This window comes from Nilaparvata lugens, chromosome 1 (assembly GCF_014356525.2).
Source record: "Nilaparvata lugens isolate BPH chromosome 1, ASM1435652v1, whole genome shotgun sequence".
NCBI lineage: Eukaryota > Metazoa > Arthropoda > Insecta > Hemiptera > Delphacidae > Nilaparvata > Nilaparvata lugens.
Window position 1 is genome coordinate 67,383,833 of NC_052504.1, and position 18,654 is coordinate 67,402,486.

General features: G+C 34.3%; 1 protein-coding gene across 1 annotated transcript; it reads left to right on the top strand.

Annotated features, from left to right (window-relative positions):
- Positions 1 to 5,507: 5,507 nt before the first annotated feature.
- LOC111049491 lies at positions 5,508 to 12,685 on the top strand. The gene is made up of 3 exons (XM_039440676.1): positions 5,508 to 7,048; positions 8,717 to 8,823; positions 12,095 to 12,685. Exons 1-3 carry the CDS (start codon positions 6,955 to 6,957, stop codon positions 12,206 to 12,208), a joined length of 315 nt encoding a protein of 104 aa, XP_039296610.1. The 5' UTR covers positions 5,508 to 6,954; the 3' UTR covers positions 12,209 to 12,685.
- The last annotated feature ends 5,969 nt before the right edge of the window (positions 12,686 to 18,654 follow it).

Genomic DNA, 18,654 nt, shown 5'->3' on the forward strand with positions numbered 1-18,654 from the left:
GTGTCCCAGAATAACGGGAACTTTAAAAACATCATGAAATGAAAGTGAAAATAAATAATCTAATCCCAATTGAATCAATTATAAAAAATATTAATCAATTGAAAGTTTATTCTATTTATATGCTGAATTATTGCCCAGTGCCTAGTCGTCTTTACTTCCTTATCAATATAGTTTTGACCTCTTGATATCTATTTTGATAGAAATGAAAATAAAAATCCAAGAACCCTTTTTAAAAATCGCTTACAAATGTTTTATCTTTCAAAAATGAGTACCGGTACTTAGCTTTTTATTTCTATTTCTATTCAAGAGTAGCTCTGTATTTTGATATTTGCTCATAAATATAGAGTACAATAATATAGCCCACAATAATGGCAAACCTGAGAACGTCATAAAACGATTGATCGATTTAGTGCTTTATTTATGCAGAAGTGAGAAAACAATTTTATTCATGACAATGGAAACTTGAAAACTTGCCATTCAAGGATCATGAATCACAATATTATAATATTGTTTAAAAATTACTTCCTTCAGATGGCTTCCTTCTACAGATGGCACGAATACATTACGGTACGGTAAACCGGGATGACTTTGTACTAATTTTTGGGAGTTGAAATTTGAAATAGCTTGCAATCAATACTCAAGTTTAAAGAAATCCCTAGCAATATTTTTGCTAGGAGGCTGATGAAGCTCCTCTTCAGGAGTGAAATATATTCCTTAATACTCCAAGAAAAGTAAGTGTTTTTCAAATATTTACAAGTAACACAGTGTCAGAACTACAACAGAGTCAATATTTTTTATTGCATCTTTCAAAGTACAAAGAGTATTATTTCTTCCATATACTTTTTTTAGTTTAATAGAGATATATATCTCTATATAGTTTTTTTTAATAAAATAAGAGACAATGTCAACCACGAGTTGGGGTGATTTATTTGTCTAACTTTGAAAAATATATGGATTTAAGTTCATTTTGAAGAGTTGAACAAGGTGAACTTTAATATGATATACAAACAATAACATTGAAAATGAATGAATTCTACTTTAAAGAACCAAAAACGATGTATTGAAAAACATTTCAATTACTGCTGCACAAAGAGCTAGAGCTTTTGTAGCATCAAGGCATGTTTTGGCTGCAGCGGCAGAATCAAATGAAGAAATGAATATTTAGAAAGTATTAATTTCGAGCAATTCAAGGTAATTTTGTTCAATTAGATAAAATACAAATATTCAACATATTTTGTAATGTATTTGCAACATACGGTATATCATGGATAATACCATAATTTTTAGACTGGGACAGTCACCCCAAGTTTAACATAAAAGTGACCTTCTTGTATTTAACTAATAATAGAATCCGAACCAGTTCAAGTATGGATATATCATTGAAATTTATAATAAAAAGTCAAAAATGAAATCATAAAAAGACTTTTAGAAATGGGGTTTCTTATAAGTTGTTTCCTGACAATGAAATCACAGGATGCAACAGGTAGATTGGTTTTAATATGTCGATAGTTCAACTGCAACTTACTAATGTATCGATTGTAGAACCTCGGCTACGGCTTTCGATGGTGAACATCGATTTCGTATAACAGAGATCTAGAATAACAGAGATTCAGAATAACATAAATATGAATAATTCTTCATTACAAAATTACGATTACAACCTTAATTATTTATACTTTGAACACTTTGGTCTTATCATCTCAATAAGATCTTCGTACTTTTTTTTGTAGGATTACCTCGTACCCTATTACCGGTACCTAAAGATAGCATTATAGTAAAATTGTTATTTTATTATTTCATAATTTTTTTATTATTGTTATTAATATAGGTTGTGATTTTGAGTACTTCCCAGTTTGGATAGATTTATTCTTCACATATTATGGGGAAGAAAGATTTTTTCAAGAGCTAATACAATCCGCTCAGATGACGGATCCGCTCTCTTGATACAACATAAAGGCATTTTGAATATGAGCGCCATACCAAGGTTTATTAGTTACGATCAATCTAACCAACTAATGAACCAACTTGTATGACTCTAAAAATGCTTATGTACCAAGAAACAGTTTAAAATGCTTCAAAATATTCATAATAACTCTTTAATTAATCATAATTGAAACTCTTCAGTTCAAAAACTGAAATACTGATGAAAATAATTCTATTATCCTCGAGTTTTATAGAAAGGGAATATGTACATAGTTTTTTCCCGAGAAGTTGGCAGAACTTCAAAAATCATATGACAGGATTGAAATTTTGGTTAAACTTGGGGCGTAGAAATTCTGTGTTCCAGATATTGAAATTTTTGGAGTTTGACAAGCTAACTCTTGATGAAGCTATTGAAAAAGCACGTGCCTTGGAATCTGCCAGAAATCAATCAGCTTCTTACTCTTCTGAAATAACTCTTAATGCCACTTCAAATAATTCTTCAGAAAATTCATGTAAAGAAACAAATTTGTCAGCTGTAAAAACTGGAAGCTCAAGTTTTCAAAAATGTTATTTTTGTGGTCGTCAGCGACATAAAACACGTCAGCAGTGCCCTGCACTAAATGACTCATGCGAAAAATGCCAGAAAATAGGTCATTGGAAAAATGTCTGCAAATCTACTAAAACTTCTTCATCTTCGGCGCTTATTGCAGCCTCTACTGTTCTTGAAAATGCTACAGTACAAGCTCAGGTAAACAACATTCCTACTTCTGCTTTGATAGATACAGGAAGCTCTGAGACATTTATTTCACACTGTTTTGCTAAAAAATGTGGACTTGAAATGTACCCTACAACTGGTGCAGTGTCCATGGCTTCAACATCACTAAGAAAGAACATTTCCTTTTATTGTGTAGCTCATTTAGAATTTTCAGGTCAACATTACCCCAAAACAAAATTCAGTGTATTGCCTGATTTGTGTGCTAATGTTATTGTAGGACATGACTTACTTAATCAACACTCTGAACTTAGAGTTTCATTTGGAGGAACTAAACCCCCATTGACTATCAATTATCTGGCTCCAGCAAAGATAGAACCTCCACCACTTTTTGAGTTTTTAACTAAAGACATTAAACCTATAATTACTAAATCCCGAAAGCATTCTCTTGAAGACACTAGTTTCATGGAGAAAGAAATTGAGAAACTGCTAGCTGATGGAATTATTGAAGAAAGCAGGTCTCCCTGGAGAGCTCAAGCATTTGTAGTGAAGAACGAAAATCACAAAAAGCGAATGGTAATAGACTATTCTCAAACTATTAACCGATACACACATCTTGACGCATATCCCCTCCCTAGTCTTGAAGATATTGTTTCTAAGGTCTCAAAAAACTCTGTATTCACCACTATTGACTTGAAAAGCGCTTACCACCAGGTACCCCTACGAGAAAAAGATCGACCTTTCACTGCATTTGAGGCATGTGGCCGTTTGTATCAATTTCGAAGGCTTGCTTTTGGTCTGACAGATGGTGTACCCACTTTTCAGCGAGTCATTGATAATGTTATTAATAATGAAAAACTTGAAAAAACGTATGCATACCTGGATGATGTGACAATATGTGGTAAGAATCAGAAGGAACATGATTTGAATCTCAAAAAATTCTTAGATGCAGTACAAAAATATAATTTTACAATCAATACAGAAAAAAGCAAATATTCACTTACTTCAATAAGCTTGCTTGGCTATAAAATTGAAAATGGGACAATTTCTCCTGACCCTGAACGTCTGAAACCATTGCTCAATCTTCCACCCCCAGATAATAGAAAGGCTCTTGAGCGAACAATTGGAATGTTTGCACACTATTCCAAATGGATATCCAATTATTCAGATAAAGCTAAACGGCTTCTTACAGCAAAGACCTTTCACAGCTGATGAGGTCGACCTCCCCTTCTGAATACGTGCTGCATGTCTCCAAGCAGATTGTTGCATTCGAGGAACTTGGTCATCTCTCTCAACATAACCCCTCAATGATCTTACCAAGTGTCGGCACAATGGGGACTGGACGAAAATGACCAATATCATCAGGACAACCCTTCTTGAAAACTGGCACCGTTTTAGACACTTTGAGACAGTCCGGAAAAACTCCCTCAGACAGAGATGCATTCACTAGCAGTAGAAGTGGGCCAGCCAGTATTTCTGCCACTTTTCTTAGGATGTATGTAGTTAGGCCATAGAAATCCTGACTGTAGGTAGTCTTGAAGTTCATGATGATTTTGAAAAGCTCACTCTCACTCAGCAAACAAAATTGCTCAAATTTATGAGGAGTCTCAGGTACCAGGGAAACTGGATCAATAGTTGAAGCCGGAATCACCTCCACTATCTCAGCCACAGACTTCAGAAATGCCTCATTGACCACATCAGGACTCTTTTTACACCTTACTTGTGGTTTGGATTTGTAGGAGTCATTGATGAAATTCCATGCTGCCTTTGTAGGATTATCAGATCTCTCAATGTAACAACTATTAGATTCTCTTTTTGCCCTGTCAATCTCTTTTTTGTAGATCTGCTTGGCTCCAAGGTAGTTCCTGTATTACACACCCTGCAACGATGGATTTTCCCTATAGGACGCATACAGCATGATAACAAGCAGTTTGATCCTCCTCAACTCTGGAGTATACCAATCATTCTGGTGCCTGGCTTTCTTTTTCCTGTTGACTCCATGCTGAATAACTGGCGTGAAGGACACTGCTGGGCATGATTGGTCATAGACCTCTAACAATTTTCTGTAGAAAATGTTGAATCTGTCCTCAGCTGATGTTGTCATGATGCAAATAAAATCCCAATTCACGTCAGAAAGGCGCTGCCTAAACACTTCCACACTATCATCTAGCACTCTCCTCACTTGTAACCTGTATTTGGACATCCACTCTGGACAATTTACATCTCTCTTGGATCCATGAACCACATCCACCAACACTGCAGAGTGGTCTGCCACCATTGGGTTTACAACCTTGGCAGTGAACTTGTCAGGGCTATCATTTGTTGCAACTTCATCCAGACAGTAAGGTCCTCTTGTGGGTTCAAGGAGGGTCCAGAATAAATAAAACATTTTGAAGTCTGTCCACCTTTATATCATCATAGTTCAGATGAACATTGAAATCACCACCTATGTACACACTATCAGCACGATGAGACACAAAATCAAGACACTGTACAAGCTGGACAATAAATTAGAAAAAAATTGAACATTTGAGCAGTAGAAAACAATAATTAAAATCAGCGACAAGTTTTTTTTATAAAACACCAACAGCCTCAAACACAAATTGATCATCACCATCATCTTCTTACAAGGATTAGGCTCTATTGGCCTGTACCGGCATCCATTTCTTCCTTGGTCTTCCTATGCCTCGCTTTCCTTCGGGTTTGTACTCCCATGCTAATATTGGGAGCCTATTGGATGGCATTCTGAATAAATGAGTAGACCAATTTTCCCAATATTTCTTCAGAATATCCAATAGCGGTTCTACATTCAATTCAGCTCTTATGTTGTCATTCCTTATTTTATCCAGTCTACTACAACCTTTGGGAGTAAAATAATAATATAGGCTACATCGACTTTTGTGATAAACATTGATCAGTACGGTACTGTATGGATTTAAAACCTACACAACCCATACCAAACCTAACTAACTTAATTGTCAGAAGCCCATAAATATAGTGCACTACACCAAAATTGTTGTTTATTATATTACTCATACTATATTATGTCATAAACTATCTTATTACGGGTTGAATCAATTGGCTGTTGACCCTATTTATTCCTATCTCACAAATAGAGTACCATACAGTATGTTTTAAAAAAATGGCGAGTATTATAGAGGTGGAATAGTCAAATACGGTGTGCCACAAGGTTTCATTCTTGGTCCACTGTTATTCATTGTTTATATTAATGATTTGCCTAATATTATTGATTCTTGTAATGACGATAGTGCTTCGTATTTGTTTGCAGATGACTTAGGTTTGAAAGTGGCTAATAAGAATAAGGATCATTTGTATTCTAACACATTGAATAATACCTCTAAAATTGAAGATTGGTGTGCAGCAAACAATCTGAGCATTAATTCCACAAAAACAGAGGATATAACTTTGAGCTTTGACAGAAAAATTAATGACATAAACTCAATTAAGCCTAAGTTTCTTGGCGTGAGAATTGATACTAACCTGACTTGGAAATGTCATATAGGCTAACTAATTTATAAAAAAATCAACAAGGGCATCTTCCTTTTACGTAGATTATGTAATATTGTAGATATGTCTGTTTTAATGAGTGTTTAGTTTGCCCTTATTCATAGCCTTTTGCTATATGGAATCCAGCTGTGGGGAAATGGCTCAACTACAGACATCTTGTTTAAATGTCAAAAGAAAGCAGTGAGAATAAATTGCCACAAGGCTCCTCGTAGTCCATGCAAATCATTATTTATTGAACTCGGACTATTAACTCTGCCATCTTTGTATGTATTGTCATGCTTGATTTCAGTGAAGAAAACTGAAAATCAATATGATGTTAACTCTAGTATACACCAACATAACACTAGAAATAGGAATAATATAAGAGTCGAGTATTGCCAGTTTACAAGTTCCCAAAAAAACTGGCAATACATGTCAATAAAACTTTATAACTCTTTGCCTGAAAATATCAAAAGAATGAGCTTTAATAGTTACTGTAAATATTTAAAAAAGTATTGGTCAATGAAAGTTGAATATTTCTTTGTAATAGATTTTTAAACTGATGTTTCTGTGTTATTAATGACGTTGTTGTAACATTTTAATGTTGTGTGACAATAAATGATTTGATTTTGATATTATTTAACGCATAGCCTAAGTTAAATTGTGTACGGTATATAAAATCATTTTATTTCAATTTACTTCCCAAAGTGCTATTCCCAACAACTCATCGCTAAGGGATTACGCCTTTAGTGAACAATTGTAGAAACCAACTGATTAACAACTTCTAAACTTGAATTATTCTTCTTTATAGAATGAAGTGCAAGAATATTCCGGCTGAGTTCCATCGTGAAAGAGTTGGCGTTGCATCTAGTGCAGATGCTCGATTCACCCATAACAAGATCGAAGGTAAAGGTCTAATTTATTTTTCATTTAAAATTACCATATAACGCAAGCGGCAAATGTCACGTTGAATATTATAAGATACAGTGTAGGCTATAACAAGGTCCTTAAACAATAAGGATCCGACTCGAACAATTTCGATCAACTGCAATTTATGATGGCGGCTAGAATGGTGAAAATGTTGTCAAAAACAGGGTTTTTCACAATCAAATTTATACCTAAAATAGTCATCGATAAGCTCTATCAACTGCCACAAGTCCCACATCTGTAGAAATTTCAAGAGCTCCGCCCCATCTATGCAAAGTTTGATTTTAGATTCCCAATAATCAGGCTTCAGATACAATTTAAACACAAAATAAGTGGGAAAGATTGAGAATGAAAATCTCTACAATTAATGTTCAGTAAAATGTTCACCTAAAATTGAAAATAAGCTTGAAATTCAAGAAAATGTTATTATTCAATTGCAAACTGTTGGCCACTGTTGATTCTATTAAATCATTCACTATGAAGAGATAGCAGACCTCGTGTGTCTCCAGCGTTATTGTCCTGTCACCAGCTGGCTCAGATCTTTGGATAATAGACTTGAGATGCGCGTGAACACTAGCGTCAGGTGATCAATAATTTTCATAATAGCAAAGAAAAGTTGTGTGAGTGCGCCACACCAGATTTTTACATCAATTTTCACTGGATCCAAACTGCTCTCGTAGATATGAACCACTAGAAGTAAGGAAAAAGTTGAATTTTCTTGGTATTCACATTGTTGAAAAACTGACCCGGGAAGATCATATCAATTACATCACAAATAAAATAAATAGAAATTCCTACATTCTCAAAAGGCTTTCCAAATATTTAACTGAAGATCGGCTTCTTCTGATTTATTATGGAATCATGTACTCTCATCTAGCCTATGGTATAATATGGGGAGGAGCTGCCAATAAATACATGAATAGACCTTTTCCCGTTCAAAAAAGAATATTGAGATATATTTTTAGACTAGGATATAGAGACTCTTGTAGAACTACATTTCAAAACTATAAAATATTGACAGTTTATGCTCTCTACATATATAAAACCATAATCTTCATCCACAAAAATTTACATAAATTGACTGCTTCAAGTGACATACATAGCAAGAACAGTAGAAACTCTAAATTTTATCACAGTATAAGGGTAAATAAGAAACTAACAGAGAATGATTAATTTATTAAAGGTGTCATATTTTTCAATAAATTGCCAGAGCACATCAAATCCCTGAAAGGCAACCAATCAAAATCTCAATTAAGAAAGATCTTGGGAGACAGGCCGATATATAGTAGGCCTATTAGTGACTACTAATATCGATCATATTACTATATGATATTGTATATTATATAATATTACCATATTAATAATATATTCTTTATATTTATTTAATTTATAGATTCATTTGCATCTGTACGTTTTCATTAAAATGCTCTACGTTTACAAATAAGCCATTGACAGATTTCCAAACTGTTTCCTGAAATTGGAGTTCGTTGCTCATCATGACAATTTCCTCACTTTTGACAGTTCATACACTTTTATAATTTATTAATTAAGGAGCGCACTGAATAGATGGATCTACAAGAATAATAATTAGATTAAATTTCTTTAACAAAACACAATTTAACCCATGCTGTATAACTCTTTTTTCAGAATGGATTGATAATCTTGATATTCATGCTTATGGCAGGCTCTCTCTTGAAATAGTAGATGCTCCTCCAGTGCTCTATTTGGATTTTCTATCAATACTAAGCTTGAAGGTGAGCGTTGGACTGAATACATATTTTTGCCCATCAAATTTATAAATTAGTTCAATCATCAAATTTATAGACTGTTCAATCATCAAATTTATAGATTGTTCAATCATCAATTATTGGTCAATCTAAATTAGAGCACAGATGATGCTCACATGAGCTTGTCACACATGTTCCATCAAAACTCCAACAGTGTCGGTTTGTTGGGGTTTTAGACATAGTCTGTTTAAAAAACTATTTTAAAACATTTTAGTCTGTTGCTGACATATTATCTCAAGCTTATTCAAATGAGAATTTACAAATTTACTCATATGTTTTTAGAGATGTCTGCCGAATTTATGTTTGAGGTCCGCTTCCTTAGCGTAATATTCCAATATATCCATACGATCCAAGGGCCAAGCCACATGAGGCGTTTTTCAGACGAGTCGGCAGGGCAGGAAGCTCACCGATTGGCTAATTATCAGCTGATTCCGGAACGCCTACCCAATCAGTCAATCTGAGAGCTTCCTGCCCTGTCGACTCGTCTGAAAAACGCCTCATATGGCTTGGCTCCAAATCTTACGAACGGCACGTTAATCCTCGGTTTCTTTCTCTCTTCAGTGATATTGTTATGTTGGTATTAAGCATCTACTTGATGCAGTCATTATCCCTCACTACTTAACGTATTCAATAGAAACGATACTTTGATTACTCACGTTACTTCATTTAGTACTTGGTACTCAAATGCATCTGATTTCCGGTAACCACACATTATTAAAATAATTTTCAGATTTATGCTGAACTTTTGCATTTTGCTTGCAAAAACTAATAACGCTACGTAACTAGCACTTGGCAGCAGACTCAAGTTAGGCGGCCATGTTTGTGTTTGTGGTTCTATAACTTGACAAAAATTCACGTTCTGGCCGCATGGATCACAGGGCGTTTGGTGGGAATGATATTTAACTGTTGAGCTCTGTGAAAGTTGCCCCCCTATCGCTTGTCTGTGTCTTATGATATGAGATCGGAGGTTGAAAAAGATGACCCTGGTATAATCCTGCTTACAAACAATAATAATTCATTCTCTTCAGCGACCATACAACTTCCTATAGTGAGGTCCACGTTATAATGGCAGTGTTTGATTAGCAATCGTATTACTATCCTTGTCGATCATTCAATAAAGCAAATAGCGCTATCTCTTTCTCGCTTTACTCTGTTGCCAAATCGTCTTTTAACAATGTAGAATTAATAATAAATTAACAAAATATTTCATCTTCATCATTAAAATTCAGTATGAAATTATTGGAAAATATAATTTCGTGCTTAATAAAATAAAATTGATTATTTCAAACAAGAAATAAGTTAAATATTATATCAATAAACCTGTATTAGCTACCGTCTATAGAAGGCATTGACAATACAGAGGATCGGCAACGTTGTTTTGCTATCTTTCTCCACTGCCATTATAACGTGGACCTCACTATAGAATGGTTGTGAATATCATAGAAAATATATGAGCAGTGATGAACGAGAGATGATGGGTGAGCTCATTTAGCTTACTACATCCTAACAAGAATTATTTCTTTCCTACTGTAATCACAACTCACAAAATTTCATTCAGTTGGCAGTGTCAAAAGTGAAATCTTTTTACAGTTTTTGGATATCTCATATTGTAGTTTGGAATGTAGTTTTGTAAGTTTTAATTGTCTGTATTGTGAATATTTCATACTCATATTGTTTGAAATGTAATAGTGTGATATTGAGTGGATATAATTGTAGTTATTTTTTTCTGTGTATCTTATATTCTTTTGCAGGTTATTGAACTGAAAGAACTTTGATTTTTACCTTATGTTGAACCTTGAGTTTTTAGTATGAGAATTGACCATGTTTTTATTGAATTTGCTAACTTGTTGCTTAGTTGTCGAAATTAAAGCAATTTTCGTGCATTTTTAAATACAATTTCAATTTCATGTCGAAAAAGCTTCTTTATTTGGGAATTTTACGAACGTTGACCTTTTTGCAGCTTTGGCTTTTCCACTGAAAGTTATGCTCAACGCTAGTGGAAGGGGAATAATTTTCAGTGAAAAGGCCACAGTCCTAATTGAGACGTTACCGGAAAACATCGTGTAACGGTGTGCGAGCCTCGGTCCTCTGAATGGGTCAATTTCCCATCCAGAGGGACTAATTGACAAATTTCAGTTATCAGTAATTTTTATCTATATAAATAGGAAATCAAATTTTATAGAGTTAGTAAGAGAAGAATCAGGAAATAATTTGTGCGTGTGAGCTCAAGTATAGTGAGTTTTCTTAAATCGTATGTGAGTGTCTCTGAAGAGTCCAAGTTTAAATTGTTAAAATGGTGAGTGGCAAACTCTTGTTGTTTTCTTATAAGCTTATAGCTCAAAATTCAGTTTCATAGAATGACCGAGGCCCAAACCTACAATAGTTGCAGCAAGTTAGCAAGTTCCCAAGTATTGAAATTAAAAATTGAATATGCCTTCTTGACCTGAATTGATTGCTGAATAACTTTGTTTTGTTTGAAAATTTCAAATGTGACATGATTCTATTTATTAGTTTTGATTAGTTTAATAAGCCTGAAGTCGAATTTTATGAATATTTTTCATTAAAGTTCCTGGCTCGTAGTTGCTAGTTTCTTAACTAGGTGACAATTGAATAATGATAATAATCTGTGCATTTGTCACTATAAGCTCCTAAACCAATCAAAAGAGATTTCATAGCAGTTATTTTAGAAAATATTATTGAAGAGAAGAAACACCCCCTCGATATACCTCGCACAGCAGTAGTATAATGTCTATCGAACCACATGCATTTTTATATATTTCATATTTTGGAAAATTAACTAAGTCATCGTATAGAGAGATTCTCAGCTACATAATTTTATGTACGGTGTGAGTTGAAGAGGCTTATAAATAACCATAGCCACTTCTAATACAAGGCCCCGGCCTACGATATTGCAACGTCGCAGTGTAGGCCTAGAATCTAATACATGATTGGTAAAAAGATTTTTTAAAATACCAGCTGATCTTTTTCACCAATCATGTATTAGATTCTAGGCCTACGCTGCGACGTTGCAAGGCCGGGGCCTTGTATTAGAGGTGGCTATGATAAAACCCTCCACCGGTTACAAGAAATATTCATATATTGAATATTTTTCATATTCAATATTCAATAATTTCAGCACTTATATGCCTTGTAATGAAGTAATAACAAATTTCATTAAAAGCTTATTATTCCTTGGTATTTTGCTGTTGTTTCTGATCGCTTTTCTCTCCTGTTTCAGTTGAACTGGTTTGTCGCCGCTTCAACGGAACTTGCTATTATACCACACAACCAAGAATATCACCATCTATTTCACTTGACTATTTCGTATGGATTGGTGATTTATACACTTTGACTGTTCTGTACTGTATGGAATTTGAGTATTCATAAGAATGACTTGTCTTATACTCCCTCCTGAAGTCTCCAAGACGAAATCTTAAAAAAAATCTAGTCTATACACCAGGCTGCATCATAGATTACTTCTGCTCAGACTTGGATCACCATGCTATAATAAGTCAATTGATAACATCTCCGATATGTCAATAATCCTCATTTTATAGTAAACCCTTGAGATTGAAGTGCTAGATGAATTACTTGAAAAGGTGACGGTCAACCCGAATTTATGTTTCTTGAATTATCTTTGTTCGGTTGTGAATCACCCAGAATTGTGCATGGGTTTTTGCCAGATCAATGCGAATGAAGTTTACCATAAAAATATTTTAAGGGACGGTTTCCGAGCTCGGGATTTAGCTAAGTTCTAGACTTTAAACAGCTGGAGTCAGAAAACTGGCTTTCCGAAACGGGGCCTCGTCGTAGTCCACGTTTAAATTAAATTTCCCAAAAACACTTAAGTTGAACACAAAATAAAATAACGACTAAATTGTGTAAAGTTTCAGCTATTTTAATTATTTAGGAATGCTTCATTTTGTCAAGAAAAAATGTTTCCAATATTTTAGAAATGAGAAAATAAATATCTTAAAAACCACGACTACTCTCCATATCGGAAAGCCAATTTTCTGACTCCAGCTGTTTAAAGTCTAGAACTAAGCTAAATCTCGAACTCGGAGGCCGGCCCTAAAATTATGTCTCCTTGTTGCTCTACTTTCAAGTTACTTAAACATAAATTTGAATTGAACTTCTAATAATTTTTTTTATACAGTGATGAAAAATCGTTAGCGATCCATACCGATATTTCCATCAGTCAATAAATGAAATTAATATTCATGTAATAGGAAAAAAGACTCACCACTTTTGTATTAACTTATTGTTAACAAGATAGCTGACAAACAAGGATCTCTGGGCCGCTTTTGGTAAAGTGAGGAAGTTGTTTTTAAAATTGATAATTTCCCATTCTACTGGAAGCGGCTGGAGAGGTATCTACACGAAGAAACTATTATTCTGCTCATATCATATACGGTAGTTAAGTTAGTTGAGTTGAAAATGTATTTATACAGAGTAAGTCATAATGTATGGGAACCCTTCAATAAGTTGGAGACTGTTGTAGTTATAATACTGTAACTTTCAGATAAGTTATTAGACGAATACTCTACCTTTTGACGTACAACTGAATTTCAACCCCTCATAAGGAAGGGGGTGACTTAGGGGTTGTAACTCTAATATTGTTAACACCCATTGTGTGCTACATCATTTTAAATGCTTTTTTAAAACTAGAAATATGGCATCAATAAAAATTTTCTATTATACTTCTACCAAAAATGGCGGTTGATTGAAGTTTTAGTTTGTAAAGAAATGATAGGTAAAGTAATGAAACTTAAATCAACACTTTTTTGAATGAATAACGAAATACATTGAAAAACATGGTTATTTATTTAGTAATCTGTCTGCTACTAACATTTCATTTTAAAAGATGCTTGAAATTACTACCTCCTTCTCTCGTTTGACAGTGTGCCAGTCTGTCATAAATGTAAATGAAATGAATATAGTAGTATGTAAAATAAAATGTAAATAGTAGGAGACTGATTACTATATAAATAACCAGTTTTTTCAATGTGTTGCGTTATTCATTCAAAATGTTACTCGTAAATGTGGATCTTCTAGAGCTAGATTAACACTAATTCCACTTCTGTATTGAATTGCAACTAGCATTTCGCTTCTGGATAATCAGTGTGATTTTGACTTATTGAAAATATTGTTCTCAATAAATATCCTAATTTAGTATGGCTGATAATTTATGTTTCTTCCGATGATAAAATTAGTTCCTTATGTGTAATGTGAACGTTGTGTGTTGTTGTAAGATACAGAATGGCCCAAAAAGGATGGTCGGTTTTTAAATTACTATAACTTGAATAATTTCCAACATACATTTAGTTTTCTATATTGCTGTGTTTGTTCAATTGTCAAATTTCAGAAAACGTCATAATTAACATACATAATACTGTAAAGGAAGAGCGGCAAACAAAGGCCAAAAGATAATCACGCCACCTAATGGAACGTCGACGACTTTGAAGCAGTTTTGTTAATTATGACGTTTTCTGAAATTAGACAATTGAACAAGCTCATAATATATAGAAATAAAATGTATGTTGGAAATTATTCTATAGTCACTTAAAAGCCGACCATTCTTTTTGGGTCATTCTGTAATAACCTAAATCTCTTGAATTGTATAACCTACAAGTTGATAAAATCTAATATTGGGGCACTCTGTTTGTTGAAGTAGTGTAATGGTAATCTTTTTTAACAATTTGATTATTTTGCCTCTAAAATAAGTGTTTTTGTTTAGAATTATATCGTAAAATTGTAATTGAGTCTATTTTTTACTATCTATGAATTAAACAGCATTAATTATAATTATTGAATTCATGTCATTTTTTCCGTTTTCTCACTTTAAGTACTCTATTGTTATTATTTAAATCTACTTTTGGCGTCTACTAGACCTGGTAGCGGCTACTGAAAATCGGTTTATTATCCCTGTGAGGAGGGATTCGGACGGGACGTTGCTAATTGTATCCTGCCAAGAGGTGGAATCATATTTTTTTAATGGGTCACAATTTATCAACTTCGTTAATTCACTCATACATACAGCTGAATGGAATGAACGGACTGGAATAATTGGAGTGATTTGAAAATATAAAATATTAGGGCCAGTTTCTGAGCTCGGGATTTAGCTAAGTTCTAGAATTTAAACAACTGGAGTCAGAAAATTGGCTTTCCGAAACGGGGCGTCGTCGTAGTCCACGTTTAAATTAAATTTTGAAAAACTATAAAATTGAACACAAAATAAAATAAAGAGAAAATAGTGTAAAGTTTCAGCTACCTATTTTGAATTATTTAGAAATGTATCATTTCGTCAAGGCAATAAACGTCTCCAATAATTATAGAAATGAGAAAATGAAGATTAGCATAAAAACTACGAATACGCCCTTTTTCGGAAAGCCAATTTTCTGGCTCCAGCTGTTTAAAGTCTAGAACTTAGCTAAATCCCGAGCTCGAAAATGAGCCCTTGAATTTACTTGACGAACAAGTGGAAATGTGGCAGCACATCCACCAGAGACGGCACTCTTATTTTAAGGGACGTGAGTTTTTTTGTCTTATTTACAATTGCATAGATATAACTGTGATTAATTATTTTGAATTTGAAGTTGCAATGGGCATTGAGATTTTATTCAATAATTTTATAGAAGATGTCGATATAAAAAACTAAAATATAATTTTTTAAACAATAAATAAAGAGCGCAAATGATTTATACGTTATTAAGAATTAAAAATTTTTATGATAGTCTGTTTTCCTATTTTTTGTGGAAGTTTTTTACTGAACGTGTTCCTCGAAAGAGCGGGTACAGTATGTGAAATAATGATGATGTGGATATGGAAAGGATATAATATATCAATATTTTTGATGGATATGATATAATATTATTCCAAGGTGGGGTTCGATTATTAAGCAGAGCCAGTTCAAGTGCGGTCATTGGTTTAAAGGAGTACGGTAGCAGCCTTGAATCTTTCATCGTTTTGAGCGATAAGATACAATATATTGTATAATAACTGCATTCTATATTGTAGGCCCATACAGGTAGGCTATATAATTATGTGCATAATATTTTTTTAAATAGAAATCTAAAAAAGCATAGTTAATTATTTGATACTTGACACAAGAAAGTACCGGAGCTATGCTCCGGGAGGGTATGGAATGCCTCCCATGTGGAAGGGAGTATACTGTAGTCTTCCCCCGGGAAATTTTTTTCTTTATTTAATAAAATTGGCCAATTTGTATCAATTTTGATTACTATTCAAACGAAATTTTTCCTGTGTCAGGTTTAAATAAAAATCATCAGCATTAGGTCAATAGTATTTTATATCATGATGACGATTCATTTTCATGTTTCAGTTTTAGTTGAAAGACAGCAAACATAACATATACAGGATTAGAATAGGATTTAAATTCTCTTAAATGTATTAACTGGGATGAAATTAAACTGCTGAATATATGCCTAGGTAGAGGTAGGTACTAATATTGTTCAGCTCTGTTGTGCACCGGTTTAAATCTAGCACTGCTTGGCAGTAATATTCATGAAAAAAATCCTCATAATATTACTGAAAACGGAATGAAATAAAAATTCTCATTGCAAGTAAGTAGTTACCTATATAGCTTTCAAAATGTTTCATCAATTTACCGACTACTGACATGAATCGACTATTTTTCTTTGCCATTTTCAATTAATTAAGTTACTGTAATTGAAAAATTAATCAATATTATAATCAAACATTTCAATAAATTACTTAAGAATTTTCATTGATTCTATCAATTTTGATGGCCATATAAGGAGAAGTGAATATATACGGTAACTTTGTTTCCATATTGCAATTATTATTTTTAAAATGTAATGTTATTTATTTACTTGCTTAGATCTTTCTAATTTTCAATTCAACAATATGCTGGATAAATAAGGAAGGATATTATTTATCTAGGAATTAGTCACCATCATTCAATTTTATTTGATGAAGTAGGCTAAGTTTTGTAGCTTGATGAAAAATAATAATCGAACCTGGCATTTGAAAAATCTCAATAATTATCAAAAGATAAATTTTGTCAGTCAAATCATATTTTTTGTTCATTTCAGCATGGTCGTAACAGCATACTTTATTGCTTGATTTTTCAAATGACAGGTTCGACTATTAATTTTTCATCAAGCTACAAAACTTAGCCTACTTCATCAAATAAAATCTCGTAATTCATCCATCAAACAAATTTATTCCTAGTAAATTAATATAATTCGCAATGTATGAATCTCGTGATTGAAATTAAAAATTCGCGGTTAAGTAGGAATAGGAAGTGATAAAAACCAATTTAAAATATCCAATTACCCAATATCGTGATCGATGACCAGGCTTCCCCGGATAGTTCGTGTTATGAATTAAAACTGTATTTTACACATAGATGGCGGCGTCACAGACCAGCATAATTAAGTAATTCAGTAGTCTCCATCCATAACCAGCACTTTCTGGATAGATTGCGTCATAAAAAATAAAACTTAAAACTTGATAACTAGACTTAGATCAAGGTGGGAGGTCAGTCATAGATCTCAGAAAACATTGGATTGACTCTTCATCCAGGGAGTAGAGAGCCAGACTCACAAGCTTCTCACAAAGTGCCTTCTTGAAGATATTTTCCTCCATTTCACGGAAATACACCGGTATCCTGTTGTAAATCTTGAGTGCACGGACATGGAAGCTATTATGAGATCGAGTCAGTCTGGCCTGAGGAAAATTGATGTCATTCCTCCTCCTTGTGTTGTGACTATGTACATGTCCTCTCTGCTGAAAGGTATGATGTCCTCCTCAACATTAACAGGAAACTAAAGAGATAGGATAGACCGTCATAATCCTCAGCCTCCTAAAGATTGGCGCACAGTGCTCCAGCCGATGAGATGAGGTGAGGAACCGGAGGACCTTCTTTTGCAGAAGCAAGATCCTTCTACAGCTTGCTGCATGACCCCAAAGCACTATGCCATAATTGATATGACTGTGGAAGAGGTTTGCCGTATCCAGGCACTCCAAAGAAACATGACCCCTCAGCTTACGCATCAAATAAGAGACTCTTGACAGTCTATTGAAGATCAAGTCAGCATGCTGCTCTCATGTCAAAGTGGCATCCATCATGAATCCGAGCAGCCTCACATCGCAATCCCCAAAGATTGGAGGGTTCCGCCTGAGAGTGCAGAGTAGATTTTGCGTCTTCCTCTCGTTCAGTGCAAGTCTGTTCACCCGGAACCAATCACTGGCAACCTCCAATAGTTGGGCAGACCTGTGTATCTCCGTCGACATCCTCAACCCTGGCAACTATAGTCATCATTGAAAAAATCCTCTAAAGAATAAAAGCTCATCCCAATGAGCCACCTTGATAGGGTGTTCTTGAACGCGGTAGGTGAGTGCCCTTCATTGAGCGTGGTAGGCAGTTGAACATCTTGATTGTCGGCACCGGAAAACAATCACTGACCTTAGACAGTCGACGGCGGGGAACATACAAGTTGGTCCTCCCCCGAGTGTTGTAGGTGTGTACTTCTTCTCTTCTTGAGAACGTAGACTGGAGTTATTAGACGAGCAAGAGTGATACTAGTATGTAAAGTCCATACACAGTATGGATGCCCAGACGTTGAAATATGGGCTGGCAGTGAGCATCAAACTTGCTATAAGTCATCACACGAAGTGCCTTTTTTGAAGCAGGAGAATGTTCTTAGAATAGCAGAATGACCCCACACAAGTATTCCATACTGGATATGACAGCCGAACACAGCATGAAACAGCATCAGCAGTCTATGGGCACTCAGAAGTCCTCTCATTTTA